Below are 19,720 nucleotides of genomic sequence, written 5' to 3'. Positions count from 1 at the left end.
AACGTTAAGACCCATGAGAACAGCTACGGTACCAGAGAACGTTAAGACCCATGAGAACAGCTACGGTACCAGAGAACGTTAAAACCCATGAGAACAGCTACTGTACCAGAGAACGTTAAGACCCATGAGAACAGCTACGGTACCAGAGAACGTTAAGACCCATGAGAACAGCTACTGTACCAGAGAACGTTAAAACCCATGAGAACAGCTACTGTACCAGAGAACGTTAAGACCCATGAGAACAGCTACGGTACCAGAGAACGTTAAGACCCATGAGAACAGCTACTGTACCAGAGAACGTTAAAACCCATGAGAACAGCTACGGTACCAGAGAACGTTAAAACCCATGAGAACAGCTACTGTACCAGAGAACGTTAAGACCCATGAGAACAGCTACGGTACCAGAGAACGTTAAAACCCATCAGAGCAGCTACTGTACCAGAGCTGTGTTGGTGTCCTTTTTCTTCTTCTTCTTCTTCTGTAGACTGGACTTGAGTGGTCGGAGGACCTTGGCAGAGTAACTGGCCACCCAGAACACCACGCTCACCGTCTGTGGAAGGACAACACAATGCAGTAAGCATAACTGTACTCAAGCGCAGTACTTGAGTAAATAACCTATTTAGAACGGGTACACATTATAGTGTATCATTATTTTATGCTTTAACTATTGAAAAATAGCAGATCTACAAGCTCACAGCGCGGCACCGAGTGCAGCACTGCGAGCTTGTAGATCTGCTATTTTTGAAAAATTGTGAAAATTAGAATTTTGACCCGATTCTATAAGTGTCTTTTGAATCCTTCTAAGACTTTTTGAAAAACCTATGTTTCTATGTCAGCAGTCTGGCCAGCCATCGTCAAAGAAAAGGTCCTTTTCACTTAGCTGGATCTCAGTTAGTCTGTTCTTGAGAGACTACTGTGTCAGTGGTGCTCAAACTTTTTCATGTGAAGGACCCCCAAAATGATTTGTATTTGGCCACGGACCCGCATCTCAAAATATCTAGTTCCAGGGACCACCCAGAAGCAAAATTTGAGTTACAAACGTTCGCTTTGAAAATACATATATTCAAAGATTTGCACCCATTTTCAAGAATTTTTCAAAAATAGCAGATCTACAAGCTCGCAGCGCGGCACTCGGTGCCGCACCGTGAGCTTGTATATCTGCTATTTTTCACTGGTTAAAGCATTCGATAATTCTAGGCACTAAATGGGTTAAATAATAACAACAGAACAAATGCAAACTAAAGCAAGCATTACTCACAGTATGACAGGTGTTTAAATGTGGTAAAAGTAACAAAATAAAAAACAAAACTGACATCTCACCTCAACAAAGAAGACAAGGTTTTCTAATAAGGAGGGCTGGGTTTTTAATCTGTTGTCTTTCGTTTCCAATAGATCTCCTTTGCATTTATTCAATAATTCTGGGGACACAGGAACGGAGATGAATATAAATGCAAACAAAAACATAAAGGTACAATTATTACCAAACATCCATATCCTTTCTAAATATACAGAAATATCAACCACTGTCAATCTGGCCTTCCTATTTTGGGCATGTCGAAATAAGACAACACCACTTTCTTCATAAAATACCATCGTAACAATAGCTGTTTCTACCACTAGATGGCACTCTTCACTCATGATCATTTACACAAGGCAATCATTAAAAAAAACTTTCAACATGCTCACTATCCATTATGGTTCTATAACTCACCCTTCTGCCAAATAAAACCATTATCATTGCTTCAGTGGTTGTCAACCTTTTCAGTTTGAGACCCCCCAAAATAATCATATTTAAACTGTGAACCCCCCACCCTGGCAAGCACTTTGAATTGCAGCAGTTGAGGCATTACATTTAGTTTGACTCGGTTCCACAGGCAAATAGCAGATTGTCACTTTAGAAATGTGCGGACACCCTGTATACATAGAAACTTATGTTGGTTTGTTTACCGTTGAGTGAGAAAACCAACGATAAGAAAATATTCATTTTGAGGATCACTGCATCAAGCCCTATGTAACATCATGTACAGTTCATATATGGCCTTATCTTCAAATATCATAAAGTACTGACATTCTTTCTTATTCTTTTTGAACACAGAGATGAATGTAATTATCTGTGCGTCATCCGGCTTTATTGACGCTATTGATGGAGTCACAGGGAGAACATGCACACAGAAAGGCCCCTTCGCCAACCACACCTAGGGTGTGGGCGCCGATGACACGGAGGAGAGAACACGCCAACAGTGTCCCCAGCGGGAATCAAACCCAGGACCTTCTAGCTGTGAAGCGACAGTGCTAGCGACTGTGGCACTGTGTGATGATCTGTGCTCCATCCCTCTCTAGTTCTACTGATGCTATCTCTGGTGGTGTGTTTGCTCACCTTGAAGCTGTACTATTAATGATTTGAAAGCGTTACAGATCTGGGTCTGAAGCTCCGACGACTCCTCTGGAAGAAAAACAGTTGCGTCAGAACCACTAAAGTATGCATAGAAGTATACTATATAGATTTAAGCATGCATAGAAGTATACTATATAGATTTAAGCAAGCATAGAAGTATATCAATAGATTTAGATGGCACGTTACTAAAATCCTAAGTAATTTACTGCCTCAACCCCGAGAATCCAGAGAAAAAGCTGTTGGTCCAGGCCGTTTTGCCCAACAATTTAATTTGATTTCATTTATAAAGAAATTATCCAAAATCAGATCGCTGCTCCGGGGTTACGAAGTAACCTAGAGGTAGTGCCTCCATTCTGGGCCGGTAAGCCGAAAACGGAGCCGCATTGTTGGCCCGAACAAGACATTTCTCTGTACTCTCTGTTTCTGTTAGCTTACTTTGTAAACACTGCTCAAGCCTGCTCAGCTTGGATTCACATGCGTTCATTTGTGTTCGCGAACGGCGTGCACACGCGTCGTGCATGATCCGTGCACCATCGTGGACTATGGACACGCACGCGATCACGTTAAAAAGTGAGAAAATCGTGGAGCCCAACCCGGAAAGTCGATTTTTTTATCATGGCAGTAAATGAGTTAAGATATTTAGTCAACTGAAACTAGACTAAAAGAAAAACTTTTCAGATGACTAAAATGTCAAACTAAATGACATTTTAGTCAAAGGTAAATCAAAGTGAAGGTTGTTACCGAGTCCCGCTGCCTCCAGCTCCTGTAGATGTACTGATAAGTGCAGGGCGGCCAGCTGGCACTGACAGCTGCCACTGGACAGGGCTGAGGCCAGGCGCGTGGAGGGGGGGCCCAGGAATGGATACTGCACCGTAGGAGGAGAGAAACAGCACATTAATAAGAATAGCACTGTCAACACACACACCTATATTAACTTATGAAAAGACTTTTCCGCAAATTAAACACCCTACTTGATCATACTAAAGAGTCACACACATCAGCGTCAAAAGATAGCAGATCCACAAGTAGATCTGCTACTTTTGAATCCTGAAAAGTAAAGCGCCTTTCAGCCGGACAGCGGTTGACGCGCCATAGTAATTCATTTTCAATGAGAGGCGGGCGTTTATGTGGGACGCGCGGAGAGGCAAGCGGCAGGGTCCAGTGAATTCTCGAACGTGTGCTCGTTCATATACACACTCGCGGGCGGCAAGAGCTGGATTGTGGTCATCTTTGTAAATATCGCTTGGTGTTTACTCGCAGTGCAACTGTGTTTGTGTCTCCACCGGTCTCCGCCGCTCCACTGATCCGAGCGAGAACGCCTGTGTCAACCGCTGTCCATCTGTACAGCTTGTTTCACACACACCTAACTTGCGAAAGATAAGCATAATGTTGTGAACTAACACAATTTATACTTGGTTGCGCACCGAAAATAGAACATTTACAAGCTCAAAGCTCACTCACTAGATCAGCTATTCAGCCAAAGAACAACTATAAATGAAGACATCATTTCAGTGTTTACAGTAACAACCTACTTGTGTGCATTTCTTTGCTTGCTGCGTGGCGGTCTGCAGGGTCTGCTCCAGCTGGGAGAGCAGGCTAGCCAGGAGGGAGGAGCTCTTGTCTCCCACTCCGTTCTCATTGGCCGTCTCGGAGTTGTGCTGCGAGGACGAGGGGGCGTGGCCCGGGGCCAGGGCCAATGAGGCGAGGAGGCGGAGCGTCAGGGAGCGTATCCTCAGCCACACAGACTCCTCCTCCAGGGACAGCCGTCGGTGCTCCTCCGTCAGAGCTCTGCACGTGGAATAAAGAAACATCAAATGACACGACTAGACTGTTTTCTTTTTTTTTTCTTTATTAAAATGTTTTTATTTTCTATTTCTTAATACAAAATGTGGTTATGGTACAGTGCAGCACAACAACAAATACATACATACAATCAGTCCAAGATAATACAGAAATAAATCAAAATAAATCAAAATAAATAAAAGTAGGAACCTCTTCACATCTTCATGTCATAAGAGTCATATACGTTAGAAAACTATCCCATGTCTCTTTCATTTTTCCCATACCATTCACTCTTCCCAGCATCTACTCATACAATGGAATTTTGATCATTTCCTCATTCCACTCTTTGAAGTTATGCGTTCTTTTGTCAGGCCAAGTTTCCAATGGTGTGATTTGCGCAAAGTAACAACGTATGTAAAACGATAATGTTTAGGTATTATCATTCTAAAACCATGTTGCTGGCGTTACAGACAGTTGAAGAAATCACAGATTGATTTAACTCAAGACTAAAGGTCTTTGCACACTGCTGCGTTTTTCGGGCCGAATATCGGAGTGAATTTCGGAGTGCGTGAATAAAAAAATCAACCTCACGTTATGTCAATCACGTTTGCACACTGCCACCCGTTTCATATTTATTTTTGGACCAGGGTTGATTTTTTCCGAATTCCCTTGCTCTCTCTCTCTTTCCTCTCTCTCTCCCTGGCTTTTGGATTTCGGATTTCCAAAACGCAATGAAAACACGCAGTGCAGTGTGCAACCACCTTAAATCCTAGTCTGGAGGAGGAGTCTACTTATTATATTGATCCCAAATGACTTGCCATGGGGTCTATTTTGGCAGAATTCGCTCGGCTACCCCAGCAGGCTCAGAAGTTTGAGTAACTGATTTACGAGACTGTGGCGTAAATGACAACTGATAACAAAAAAAGAAAATCAGTTTTGACCGCAACAAATAGCGTAATAAGTGTAATAATTTGCTTATGGGCTCCGCTCTATGCTATGAGGGCCGCTGGGGAAACTGGACGACAGGGGCAAGTATTGTTATTTGTGTGATGCGACAATAAATAATTCACCGTTACATATATTATATACGCACCGGTCGCGAGGGTCCCAGCTGGTGCATACGGTCAGGTCTCTGTTGTCTCTCATACAAGTCCAGGGAATGTCGTCCTCCTCTGGACACAAACCCATGGCCTTCACACTCTCCTCCAAGCTCAACACACTGCAGAGAGACACAACAACAGTTAGGATACCTTTACATTCAAATTCAACACACTGCAGAGAGACACAGAACATAAAAGTTATTCAAGCTCAACACACTGCAGAGACATACAGTACACAGCAGTTAGTACAGCTTTACATTCAAGCTCAACACACTGCAGAGACACACAGAACATAAAAGTTATTCAAGCTCAACACACTGCAGAGAGACACAGAACATAAAAGTTATTCAAGCTCAACACACTGCAGAGACACACAGAACACAACAGTTAGTACAGCTTTACATTCAAGCTCAACACACTGGAGAGACACAGTACACAGCAGTTAGGAAACGTTTATATTCAAACTCAACACACTGCAGAGAGACACACAGAACACAGCAGTTAGGAAAACTTTTCATTCAAAGTGTTTCATGTGTTTGAAAGAGTTTTTCTGTTGCGAGGGTTCCCACACATTAAAAAACAAGATTTCACTCTGTCGAGATGCCAACTTGTGTCTTGTGCACTCGTGGCCATGTATGGCCTACCTGTGCACCAGCAAAGAGCGCACAAGTACTGCAGTCGGTGCTGTTCGGTGTTGTCCGTCTGTATGTATGTGGGTGGGCAAGTTGGCACTCTGTCGAGGTGCCAACTTGCGCCTTGTTATTTATATCAGGTCGCACATGTTGGTAGTGACGTGACCAAGAACGGTGCTCCTCATTGGCTGAAGGCCCTGCCTTTGTACTGGCAGCCGGAAACAAAAAGCCAGGTGGCATCGAACACAGACAGGGTTCCCACAATATTCAGTTTTCCAGAATATTTAACCCAATTTCCAGGACTATATAACAATAATTCAGCTCAATAACAGGTCGCTTACTCCTATGCACAATGCCCAAAGACAGGTAGTGTATGCCAGTGGTTCTCAACCTTTTCAGACTGTGACCCCCGAAATAATCATATTTGAACTGGGGACCCCGGCACCCTGACGAGCACTAACAGTTGAGGAATTTTGTATAACACGTTTCTATAGTGAAAATAGCAGATCTAACGCGAGGCGTTGTGAGCATGTAGATCTGCTATTTTCACAATTTCTGCCTCTAATATTTGACAATTTGGCCAAAGTTTAATTTGTCATTTCAGAGGTATTAACAAAATCAATAACTAGAGATGCTCCGATCAGGTTTTTGGGGGCCGATACCGATCACCGATCAGCTGGAATCAATATCTGCCGATACCGATATTACCGATCGATCACAGCGTGGAAACAATATCTGCCAATCCCGATATTATCGATCGATCACAGCGTGAAATCCATAAATTCTTCTATTGTATCACTGTAGGAGCATTTATATATTTAATGATTCCTCTTACACAACATTGACATTGTACATATATTAATTCCATTCAACTTTATATTCTAAGGTCATGATTCGATTTGATTCTCGATACAATATATTATCGTATCGTAAATCATTTTAGTCCTAGGAAAATTACTCCTAAAGAAAACAACTAAAAGTTTTCCTATAAAGATAGTGGCAATATTGTCTATCCTTATTATGTTCAAGGTTATTTGGCTATAATGGTTAATAACAACAATAATAGGCCAAATAGGCCCTTAAGATTTTCTGTACACTAATTGGGGTCCTTGCTCTTGGCATGAAAATGTTTGAGAACCACTGTTCTTAAACAATATCAGACAACAATGTTTCTGTTTGGCTGACCTTCCCCAGTTTTTTATTTTTATAGACCTGTTTGCTGGCAAAAACAGGATATGGCAACACTTTTTTACACACCTGTTTGCTTGTTTCTGTCGCAGAAACTAAATGGCAACGCTTCATCCTCCTTACATCTATTCTAACTGCAAAGTGGCTCCTGTGGAAATGACCGTTTTAAACTATACAAGGGAACTACAAACTTTATCATTAGATCGACAACAACTTGTCCTCCAATGACTTTGGAATTATGTTTTTGGAATTAAGTTTAACAGCAACGTTACAGCCGTTCTCTCTCTCTCTTCTCTCGTGTCGCAGAGAGAGAGAGGAGACTCGTTAAAGAGAGAGAGAGAGAGAGAGAGAGAGCCACAAGTGCACACACACGTGCATTCAACGAGGCTCGTTAACCCGGCAACAACACGGCTGGCTGATTGTCATCTGATCACTTCAAATCGTGGATTTTACTTTGAGATGACAGCTACAAAGAAGTAGGCAACAATATTCTGATCTATCATGAATTATTCCAATGGTGCTCTCTCTCCCCTCTCTGGTGCATGTGTGTGTGGTGTGGGAGGGAGGGGGATTAAGTGGCTCACAGAGAGAAGTGAACATGGAGCCACACACACACACACACACACACACACACACACACACACACACACACACACACACACACACACACACACACACACACACACACACACACACACACACACACACACACACACACACACACACACACACACACACACACACACACACGAACGTCAACGTCTTTTTTCACTTCAATGCCTTGATCGGCTCGCTTTGATCCAATTATGGAAACACAGATCAAATCCGATATGGCTTTGATCGGCCGATCTGATATCTGCACCGATCAATCGGAGCACCACTATCAATAACCAAAGACAATGCATAGCTAGTTTTTCCAGGACCTTCCAGGACCCTTGATAAATTCCAAAACTTTTCCAGTACTGGAAAATATTTTTCTAATTTCAAAATATTTCCAGGAATTTCATGACCATGGGGACCCTTGACAGTACTAGCGCGCTCTGCTGGTGCAAGTAAAAAAACTGAGCCTTGCAGAGCCATTCTTTTCTGTATGATATATTAGGTAGCAGTCATGTAGCTCGTGCAGCACATCACTGCATTTTACCATTTTACATTTCACGCAATGTTAGAGAAACATACTGTATACATTTTCCAGGAATTTCATGACAGTAGGAACCGTGTGCAGTGTACACAGTACACACACACACGTCCACAGGTACACGTACGCACACACTCACATGTCAGCTTCTAGGATGAGGTCCAGCAGCATCCTCTCCGTGCGCACCTGGGCAAAGTGCAGCGACTGGTTGAGCCTGGTCCTGAGAGCAATGAACTCTGGGATCTTCTCAAACGCTCCGTACTTGTACGCCTGGATGATATACTCTGAGGTCTGAGAGGAGAAGATCAGACAAAATATGCAATAGCTGTGAAAATATGATGTGCAGCTCATTTTGAAAATGTAAGAAAAGTTCATATGGTAATTAAGCCTACACCTACACAAGGGTAGTGGTAGTGACCTGCCCTTCATATCTTAATTTGAAAGGAAATCTGTTTCTGCTGTAAGTTGACAGTTTAGGCATTTAGCAGACGCTTTTAATCCAAAGCGACTTACAATAAGCAGATAAAACATCACTATAATAAACAAAATAACATGTCAGAACATCAACAACAATATGACAAATGCATATGAATATCAATCTAAAAACAAAAACAATATAATCAGTAAAAATAAAAAAAAGGATTTAAAAACAATGCTAACTAGCTTCATGTATGGTCACTGAGTGTTTCAGTAGTGCTATGGGTTTAGGTGGAGTCTGAAAAGGTGAGTCTTCAGTCCACGGTGAAAGCTAGCGAGTGAGTCCGTTGTTCTAAGTGCGACAGGGAGTTTATTCCACAGCTTGGGGGCCAGGAGGGCAAACTGTTTTGGACGAGTGGATTTTTGTCCTGGGGCTTTTAGCGAGGGTTCTGTCAACATCCCTGTAAGCAAGCTGCCATGACAGGTTGCCAAGTTGGAACTCTAGTCTAAATTAAACAACGACCCACATGGATTAAACACTGGATTTTAGCCAAAGTTTGTGAAAAAACATGCACCTGTGACTTAAACAATGTACAAACTTTGCCAGTGTCTTTTCTCTATTCTCTTAGTCTTTACTGTTGTTTATTTTGTCTCGCACGAACGACTACCGGATATGCACAGCACAACATTTCATTTCATTTCATTTCATTTTGTTTATTTCATTTCATTCATGTTTTTTTTTTTTTTTTTTTTTTATACATTACATACAATTTACTTTATTTTATTTATACATCATTCATAAATGAACTGAAAGGGAGCAGGCAGAAGATTAATCTTATTTAAGCCTGCCCCGGTCATCAAGTTAAAAACATTTTAACACCCTTGTTATGGCCTCTGTATATACAGTACATCAAATTCAAGGAAAAAGAAAACCAAACACAATCAAGGACTAACAAACAAAACAAAAAAAACGCACACAACCCCCCCCCCCCCAAAAAAAAACATACATGCGTACACCCACACGGCAAGAAGAAAGATAATCATATTAACCCTCTAGCTCATAATTTCTAATTTTCCCCCTTTTAAACACTTTCTTAAAATGAAACATTGATGTACAACTCTTCAACTCCTTGTTTTGGGCATTCCATAACTTTATACCTGTAACAGAGATACACATTTGTTTTAATGTTGTCCGCGCAAACAAGTGTTTGAAATCATATCTTCTTCTATGGTCCTCATTTTCTGAACTAAACTCAAATAACTTTTGCAGCTGTTTTGGTAATTCTCTGTTTTTTGCTTTATACGCAACTAATAATGTTCTAAGTTCCATCAAATCCATAATTTTCAACAACCCTGATAACATAAAGAGTCTATTAGTATGCGCCCTGAAGTCTTCTTTGTGAATAATTCTTAAAGCTCTTTTCTGTAACATTATCAAGGGAACGATATTACTCCTGTATGTATTGCCCCATACTTCAAGACAATAAACAAAATATGGTAAGACCAGTGTGCAATACAACATCCTCAATATAGTCATGTCTAACTCATATTTTACCTTATTCAAAATAAAAAGACTTTTAGCCACCTTGCTTTTTACATATGCTATATGGTTTTTCCATGTCAGTTTGTCATCTAAAATAACACCCAAAAACCTAAATTCATAAACTCGCTCAATATTCACACCATCTATAGAAAGTACAATTTCATCCTTTTTCAAGTTAGAAAAAATCATAAACTTGGTTTTTTTCAAATTTAATGATAACTTATTTTTATTAAACCAATTTTTTAATTTAACCATTTCATTAGTAATAATTTCGGCTACACTTATTAAATTGACCCCTGAACAAAAGAAATTTGTGTCGTCTGCGAATAAAACAAACTGCATAATCTTTGATACTTCACAAATGTCGTTAATATATAAAATAAAGAGCTTTGGTCCTAAAACCGACCCTTGTGGGACCCCGCATTCAAGCTTCATGCATTCCGAACTATAACCCTCCATTTGTACATATTGTTGCCTGTTATGAAGATAACTAACTAACCAGTCTGAAACTAAACCTCTCACACCATATCTGTTCAGTTTTGAAATTAATATTTTATGATCAATTGTGTCAAACGCCTTCCTTAAATCGATAAATACCCCTATTGTGTGTTCATAATTGTCTATAGCTGTTGTTATTTCATCTGTTATTTTCATAAGTGCCAAAGCTGTAGATCGATTGCTCCGAAAGCCATATTGGCTCTCACTCAACAAATTATTCTTTTCAATAAACGAATCCAATCTCTGTACATACAACTTTTCAAGCACCTTTGAAAACTGTGATAGCAACGACACTGGTCTATAATTGGTAAAATCATGTTTGTCTCCGGTTTTAAAAAGTGGAATTACCTTAGCCGTTTTCATCTTTTCTGGAAAAACTCCTGTACTAAAAGAAAGATTACAGATATAGGTCAGAGGCTTAATTATACAGTCAATTGTCTTCTTCACAATAATCATGTCTATCCCATCACTATCAGTTGATGTTTTATTCTTTGATTTTGCTACAATGGATTTAATTTCACTTTCACTCACTTCTCCTAGATACATGGACTGCATAATCTTACTTCCTCCTTCCAATTCCCCATCATTATGCTCATCTTGTTGTGGAATAGCACTAGCCAAACTAGGCCCAACATTTACAAAAAAAGAATTAAATTCATTTACCACTTCAGTCATATTCTCTATAATTGTATTATTATCTTTTGTAAAATAAGTAGGAAAAACAGTGGATGCCTTTTTATTCCCCATTACCTGATTTAAGATTTTCCAAGTACCTTTAAGGTTATTTTTATTTTCCTCTAATCTCTTGTTATAGTATTCTTTCTTTGCCCGTCTCATTATTATTGTCAATTTATTTTTGTAAACCTTATATTTGCTTTCAGCAGTATTTGTCCTAAATTTCATGAAGGCTTTGTAAAGTGTATTTTTCTTTTTACATGCATTCTGTAATCCTTTTGTTATCCAAGGTTTTTTATTGTAACTATTCCTATTTTTGATTTGAACTATTGGGCAATGTTTATCATAGTGTGATAAAAAACTTTTCAAAAAACACTCATATGCAACATTTACCCCATCTGAATAAACTCCATTCCACTTTTCATTTAGAAGGTCTTTTTTTAACTTATTTATTGATTCCTCTGTTCTTACTCTCACATATCTATAACAATGTTCCTCTTTCTTACTCTTTATTTGACAATTATATGTTACAAATACAGGTAAATGATCGCTTATGTCCTTTATTATTAATCCACTCTTAACATTGTTTTCTAATTTGTTGATAAAAATGTTGTCAATTAATGTTGCACTTTTCTCAGTAATTCGACTGGGTTTAGTGATTAATGGGTAGAACCCTCTACTATATAATGTGTCCAAAAAATCTGATGTAGCTTTATGTTTCAATACATTAATGAGATCAATATTAGTATCACCACAAATCAGACAAGTCTTATTTTCATTTAACCCATTCATTAATCCTTCCAGACTTTCTTTGAACATTTCTATATTAGTCCCAGGAGTTCTGTATACACACATGATGACGATATTCCTCCTCCCTTCTAATTCTATTTCCACCGTTAAACATTCCATTAAATCATCAATTGTGGTTGTCATATTTTCGACCACTCTACACCTCAGTTTGTTATCAACAAACAGGGCCACACCCCCAGCCCTCCTGTTAGCCCTATTGGTATAATGTAAGTCGTAACCCTTCAATTCAAAATCTAAACCTCTCTTTTCTTTCAACCATGTCTCAGATAAAGCAATCACCTTGAATTTCCTCCCAAATGTATCCAAATAATTCCTAATCTCTGAAAAGTTTTTATACATGCTTCTAGAATTAAAATGAATTAGTGAAAATGATTTTTCCAGTTCAACATTGTTCTTGACTTGGTCCTCAGTATAATATTTACACTTGTCGCCAACATAATTAAATACATGACTCTCTGGGTCTACGTCATTTAAATCATACATGTTGTCTTCCATATCAGACCCTGTTAGGATTTGATTCCCAAGCGACTCAGCCATAATTGTCTATGAACCACCCATCAGGGAGGCGGTCTCCCCCCCCCCCTGGGCATTGTCTGCTGTATAAATCCATACCTTTAACTTTTGTCTTTTTCTTGTCCATCCAGAGAATCCTTGCTTTTCCCATGTCGATTCATAGAGTCCACTAATGTCTTCACACTTCTCATCAGCTCCTTTTCGTTTTCTGGCGTTCTCCTCCTCCCAGAGCCTGCTGTCTCCCATCCCGCTGTCTTCAGTGTAGCCTCCAAGTCCAACGTGCCCGGTGGCATTTTCACTTTAAGGCCATATTCACGACGCACCCCCTCTGCAGCCGCTTGCGGGTTGTTAAACATCTTGAATTTACCTTCTCCCTCCAATATTTTCAATTTTGCGGGATACACGATTCTTGATTTTATTTTATTTTCTTCATACAATTGTTTACTTATTTGAAAGCATTGTCCCCTCTCCTTGTAAACTTTTTCTGTAAAGTCATCATCGAAATGGATCCTTGTGTCTTCAATCTTCATATCTTTCTTTGTCCAGGACATCCGTAGCACTATTTGTTTCGCCGTCTCATTTTGGAAACGCATTATTATTGGCCTGGGCCTGTCGTCTGCTCCCGGTCGTTGTCCAATTCTATGTGCCACTTCTATGGGGGCTTCTGCAACATTGATGTTTAACTTTTCTTCAATAAGTTTCCTCACAAACCCCACAGTGTCACTTCCATTGCTGTCACAATGCTCTGGTACAGAAAAAAGTCTCAGGTTACATTTTCTGGATTTACTTTCCAGTAGTTCACATTTCATTTCCAATTGCTTCTGGAGGCGCAGGCTGTGTACAAGCACATTAGCCATACTCGTTTCATGCTCCTCGTTTGCCGTTATTCTCAGCTCTGCTTCATCCACTCGTGATTTCAGTTCACCAAAGCTATGCCTTAGTTCACTTACGTCTTTCTTTAATGCTCCAAAATTTGCGGCGGATTCCTTACGAAATGCTCTGATTTCTTGCATTACTTCAGAAAGCCCCGGCGGGGTGCCTTCTTCCTCCTCCTCTTCAAGTTCAGGTTCAGGTTCAGGTGCGCTGTGCTGCGGGCCGCGTCTTTGTCTGGCTGCTTTCGCAGCCATATTCTTGCGTGCTTTATCCTCGCTAATTCCTTGTCACTCGATGTCACAATTCTTCCTTTATTTGTGATTTAATCCTCCTTCCTTTTCAATCGATGTCCCAGTATCCATACTCAGTACTTTACCGAGTTCTGTAAAAGTTTGTTGCGTGGTACGCAGAGAGCTCCTGCTCCGTGCCTACTGTCGGCAGCCATTTTAACCCTAACCCTAACATAACTATACAGTAGCAATTAAAAAAGCTGTCTGTCGTCATATGTTATGCAGTTCTCTATTTATTCATTGCTCTTAAACCACTTAACCCCATATGGGAAGCCGGCTTCCCATAACCAGTCACACAACTGTTTTTGTTCTGTTATTGGTCAATAAATCAATAGAGACAAAATCAAATTACAATTTCAATGTTGATTCTGCTACAGGGGCCCTAGAGCACATATAATCAGCTGCCATTGTATTTATCATCCATGCATTACTCATATTACATTATTATTTATTACACACTATTTTTACAGAGTTTTTATCATTTTTCACCCTATACTACATTACTAATAGTACAGCACTACTCTCACTAAAACATCTGTAGAGTTTACATAGTTTGAAATATATTCATAAGATTTTGCCTATCAATTGATGACACCTTGATAGACAATTGACCAGTCGCTATGCCCCTCCTAAACCTGTGCTCTTCCAATGCCACGTTTAGCGACAGGTTACTAAGGCGGGTGCCTTGGCAAGCTGCCATGGCGGCGTGCAGCAATAGCACCCAGCTGCAGACTAACCTGCCACAAACGAACGCACGTCCAGGAAGAAAACAATAGCCTGCCCTATACTAAAGTCAGATACAGTACACAAGTGTTACCAGTTATATTTTCTCATGAAGTGCTCCTAAATTATTCCTGTGGGTTTGTGTAGGTCAGTGCAATCCGTTCTGTTTTTGTTTCAGTGTTTGTGACACGGAAGCGAGTGGGTGGGACGTTCGCGAACGAATCGAGTCTGTTGAACGACTCTTTGAAATGAACGATTTCACAGTAGGGAGCCGTTCCTTTCTAATGAACAGTGGTGGGAAAACGAAAAGTACTACATTTCTTTACTTAGGTAAACATATCAATACTGCAATCAAGTTTGGAATGTTATTAATGTACTAGAGTAAAAGTAAAATAGTATTGGTATCAAAATGTACTTAAAGTACCAATATTAGAACGTACTCATTATGCAGAATGTCCTGTTTCACAGGTTTTCCAATGAGTAAAATGTAGAAAAATCATTTGCAAATAGCCGATCTACAAGCTCACAATGCATCGCAAGTTGCATTGTGACACATTGTGAGCTTGTAGATCACCTATTTTCAAATGCCAGAAATGTATCCAATGGCCAAAATGTATAGGCCTATTTGGGTGGAAGTGATTTACAATCATAATCAAAATCTACAAAGTAACCAGTAACTAAAATGAGCCAGTCTTTTGAACGGCTCTTTGAAAGGAACGGATCTCAGAGATCCGGTTCACTTCAAAGAACCATAAATCCCATCTCTACTAGCAGCCAGACACCGATGCGCGCCGCCATGGCAGCTTGCCAAGTCTGCTGCGTTAGTAACCTGTTGCTAACTTGGCATTGGACAAGGACGGCTTTAGGAGGGGCATAGCGACTGGTCAATTTCTCCATTCACTATATATGGCTCCAATGCGATCTTGAGTCTTTTTCACTATTCAGAATATAAGTTTTCCATAGGCGGAGGTCTTTTTCAATTCTCTTTTCCCTAGTACTGAAAGTATCACAGCATTACAATTTGGTAAGAGAAATGTGATGTTTTACACTGCATTTGTGAATTTTTAGGGGTTAGCTTACATTTGGTGGGTCAAGAGTAGCCACAATCATTGAATCTTTTTCTCCACAACTGTTCCAATTTGGGCATGCATTTTACCCCCCTGGGGTTCAAGTGGTTAAATGCGCAAATACATATTCAAATGGCTCTATTGCACATAGGCTATTTAATGTGCAGCACTGAATTGTAGCCTCATATTTTGTCGTGACCTATTGTATATAAAACAACTCGTCAAATATTCTGCAAAGGTTTAGCCTGTGACTTGTGCACCAATCAACATCTCCAGGTGCTCCCCTGAATACTAGCCCAAAAATGTTACGTGCACCCCTGATTATATAACGTTGTTTTTTTTTAAAGATTTTTTTTGGGCTTTTTATGCCTTTATTTTGATAGAATAGTAGACTGACAGGAAATGGGGAGAGAGATGGGGAATGACATGTGGCAAAGGTCGTCCGGATCGGGAATCGAACCGGCGACGCCAGCAGGCATCATAGCCTAGTATGTGGTATGCGCCTTGACCACCAGGCCAGCGGGCGTCCCTATCCAACGTTGGTTTTATATTAATCACCCTGTCATGATTTATATCTCGATAATGCCCGGCGGCCCGTCAGTTATCCACCGACGTAGAAGTTTGGTAGACTTACATCTTTTTGGTTCGAGTGGAAAAACCTGAGGGAGAAATTACACGACTGGGAGGCGGCGGCAAACTGACCCAAGGACTCTGCATAGCGGGTCAACACATACCTGAGGGCAAGAAGAGACAACAATGTATCCAATTATATCCTGATACATACCTGACACTTACATGAAGAGACAGACAACAATGTATATCCAAATATATCCTGATATATACCTGACACTAGGGTATTAAAGAAAAAGTCAACAAGTCGACTTCATTACACAAGTCGACTCCCACCAGAGAAAGTCAAAAGTCGAAGTTGAAAAAAAGAAATAATACTTTCTATTGTGAAAATAGCAGATCTACATGCTATTTTCACAATTTCTGCCTCTATATATTTGAAAATTTTTGGCCAATGTTTAATTTGCCATTTTAGAGGTATTAAAAAGTCCTTAAATTGGCACTTTAGAAATGTGCAGATACCCTCTATACACAAACTTTATGTTGGTTTGTTTACTGTTGAGTGAGAAAACAATGTTTCACATTAGGTTAATCATCTGGGGACCCCCCAAAATAATGTGATGACGTCATCAAACGGTAAAGTCGACTTCAACTCAACTTTGGGGGACTAGTGGAGAAGAGAGTCATTTTATGTTTGGTTGCTCTCAGGTGTTGCATGCTGAAAATATCAGATCTACAAGCTCACAACGCGTCGCAGCGCTCACGTTGTGAGCTTGTAGATCTGCTATTTTCAGCACACAACCAAGTGTAAAAACAGTCATTACGATGCCATCAAGTCCTGCCAAAATACATTTTAGTCGACTAAATCAACTGTAGATTTAGTCGCCTAAAATCTTATGATATTTAGTCGACAAAAAATTGACTAAAACCTTTCAGGTGAGGTGACTAAATTATGACATTTTATTCAAAAGACTGACTAAAAATAAATCAAAATTTGCTGTCAAAAACAACACGGACACACACTGACCCGATGGTGTCGTGTTGAACGTGCTTAGCATCCAGACTGGAGTACAGGTCCACCACGGGCTCGAACGCTCCCAGGCGGCAGTAGAGCAGCAGCAGCAGCAGCTTGAACTGGGCGTTGGAGGGGCTGTGAGAAAGACCCTCCTGAAGGACCCCCAGAGCCTGCCACACCATGCTCACGTCCCCTGAAACACAGCACACCAACAACCTGAAGGACCCCCGGAGCCTGCCCATAGACTGTATAAAAGATATGGACAAAGCGAAGCCATTGGTTTCTATGCAGCGCAAATGACACAATATGGGTGTTGCCATCATAGATTGAAATGCAACCAGAGGAGGCTATTGGCTGCCAACGGTCACGTGCAACCGCAGGGATACATGGGAGAATGTGGTCGGAGCCTCCCGAAAATACAGCACACGAAGAAGAACACAGCCGGCTGGTATCAGTTTAGTTGGCCACGCCCCCCGCAACTTTATCATCAATTTGAACATAAATGGGACCTTATTTTCACAAAACGCATATCATCGTGATCGAAAGGCAATTTTTAACTAGCGATAGGAACCATAAAGTATTCATGAAAATGTTAATTAAGGTTAGAACACGAAAGGGGAAAATGAATGGGATCCAATGGAGAACAATTCTTTTTACAAACGGCCAGGGGGAAAACACAAAACAGCGCAACTAGCAGCCAATCATAGGAAGTTTTAGTTCCGTATTGGGCTCATTTTAAATCGGCGGAACTCTCCCCCTGAGCCTGCCACACTATGCTCACATCCCCTGAAACACAGCACACCAACGACCTTGGATCTCGAGATTTGAAGGGCAAGACGGAGCCCACAATGTTTCCGCCCCACATCAACGATATTGTAATGTATATACAAAGTAAAGCTGGGATTTAAAAATAATAATAATAATAATGAATTAAACAAAATGTATCGCATGTTTAATCGCATACAGTATACATGTTTGACCTGAGAAGCAATTTTATTTAAATTAAAACTCATTTTCCATCCACTAGGCTGAGCACCGTACGCCTGAAACTACGGTAATACAGAAAGGTGTTATGGTGCAAAAACTATGGGCGATAAAAATGTGTGAATTGTTTTAATTACGTTCATTTTTTCAAAAATGAATCAGTTAAAATCCCAGCCCTAAATACAAAGACTTCTAAAGAGCAGGGAGAGAGTGCTGAGAGAGAGAGAGAGAGAGAGAGAGACAGGGAGAGAGAGAGAGAGAGAGAGAGAGAGAGAGAGAGATGAGAAAGAGAGAGGGACTCACCCGTGTCTGTCCACAGGTCAACGTAGACGTGAGCTGCCATGAGACAATACATATCTGAGAACTGCAGCTCTGTCTTCAGAGCCGTCTCTCCTGCTGGGGCAGAATGGTGGACATCACTTTATTCACAGGTCAAGGCAACACTAAAGACACTCAGTTTACAGTTTACAATTTAGGCATTTAGCAGACGCTTTTAATCCAAAGCAACAATAAGCAGATAGAAAAACATCACAATAATAAACAAGAAAATATGTCAGTACATCAACAGCAATATAACAAATGCAAATGAATATCTATCTAGGAAACAATATAATCAGTCAAGAAAAAAAGTTCTAAAAAACCTAAAAACAAATGCTAACTAGCTTCATGTATGGTCACTCACTGGTGTCTTCTTTGTGAATAGAGGGAATGCGCATGCATAAAGTAAATGGCAAATCGAGTGGAAAAGTGAGTTTAACGTTGTTTAATGCAATCAGATAGGACTTTTCTGTTTGGATGTGTGGGCTGTCAAGGCCAGAAAGTAGTTTTTTGCCACTCAGTAGGCATTCCCACATAACTTCCGGGTATGTTGATGATGTCACACGCATACCCTCTATAAAAGCAAAAGATCTCACAACTGAAAAATGTCTTAATCCAGAGTTTTATTTGAACTCTGGAAAAATAACAGATTTGATTAGATCATTAGGGTTTTTTTCCGGAAGACTGAAAATGTATCTATTGATAATTTGAACACCTGGAAACACTCTTTAATCTTAAAACAGACGGCTTTGTAAGATATTAGATTACGCGGAGCAACATGCTTCCGTAGAAGACATGCATTGCTTCTATGGAATCTGAATGACTGAATAATCAGTTGTGTCGACTGAGAACTTTATTCCTTAAAAAAACCTTCTGCACAACTTGTAAAAGTACGGTACGGCTATCACACAAACACCTGGTGCTCTTTAACTTACCAAAGCACAGCCCGTGCCGGTAGTGAGCTTTGAGTTCTCTGATAAGCCGTAGTTTCCCCTCTACGTCCAGCAGGTGGTGCTGTCCCAGCGCACGGCTCAGCTGACACACACATAAATGTCTCTGCAGTGCTTTGGTGTCGGCCGGGAACGCAAAGCCGTCCTCCCCCTGCTCACCTAACGGGACCGCCTCCCCCAGACGGTTGATGAACTGAGGAGAAATCACATGGAGGAAAACAAGAACTGAGCTTTTAGTT

At 40.5% G+C, this 19,720-nt stretch overlaps 1 protein-coding gene across 5 annotated transcripts in view; it reads right to left on the bottom strand.

The window, feature by feature from the left end:
* Window positions 1-19,720, bottom strand: part of naa25 (N-alpha-acetyltransferase 25, NatB auxiliary subunit) — a 51,572-nt gene that overhangs the window by 4,761 nt on the left and 27,091 nt on the right. For 3 of the 5 annotated variants that reach the window (XM_080743060.1, XM_080743062.1, XM_080743064.1), the window contains 11 exons: window positions 19,467-19,674; window positions 18,517-18,609; window positions 17,242-17,422; window positions 16,279-16,378; window positions 8,375-8,526; window positions 5,271-5,396; window positions 3,928-4,183; window positions 3,137-3,260; window positions 2,378-2,443; window positions 1,321-1,418; window positions 440-550 (listed from right to left, as the gene is read on the bottom strand). In XM_080743060.1, coding sequence (XP_080599186.1) covers window positions 440-550; window positions 1,321-1,418; window positions 2,378-2,443; window positions 3,137-3,260; window positions 3,928-4,183; window positions 5,271-5,396; window positions 8,375-8,526; window positions 16,279-16,378; window positions 17,242-17,422; window positions 18,517-18,609; window positions 19,467-19,674 — 1,515 coding nt within the window. The remainder of the gene's footprint in view (window positions 1-439; window positions 551-1,320; window positions 1,419-2,377; window positions 2,444-3,136; window positions 3,261-3,927; window positions 4,184-5,270; window positions 5,397-8,374; window positions 8,527-16,278; window positions 16,379-17,241; window positions 17,423-18,516; window positions 18,610-19,466; window positions 19,675-19,720) is intronic. The other 2 variants (XM_080743061.1, XM_080743063.1) reach the window with 1 other exon arrangement.

This window comes from Nannobrachium achirus, assembly GCF_963921795.1.
Source record: "Nannobrachium achirus genome assembly, chromosome: 15".
Classification (NCBI taxonomy): domain Eukaryota; kingdom Metazoa; phylum Chordata; class Actinopteri; order Myctophiformes; family Myctophidae; genus Nannobrachium; species Nannobrachium achirus.
Note: the sequence above shows the minus strand (reverse complement) of the source record. Positions and strands in the feature narration are given on the sequence as shown.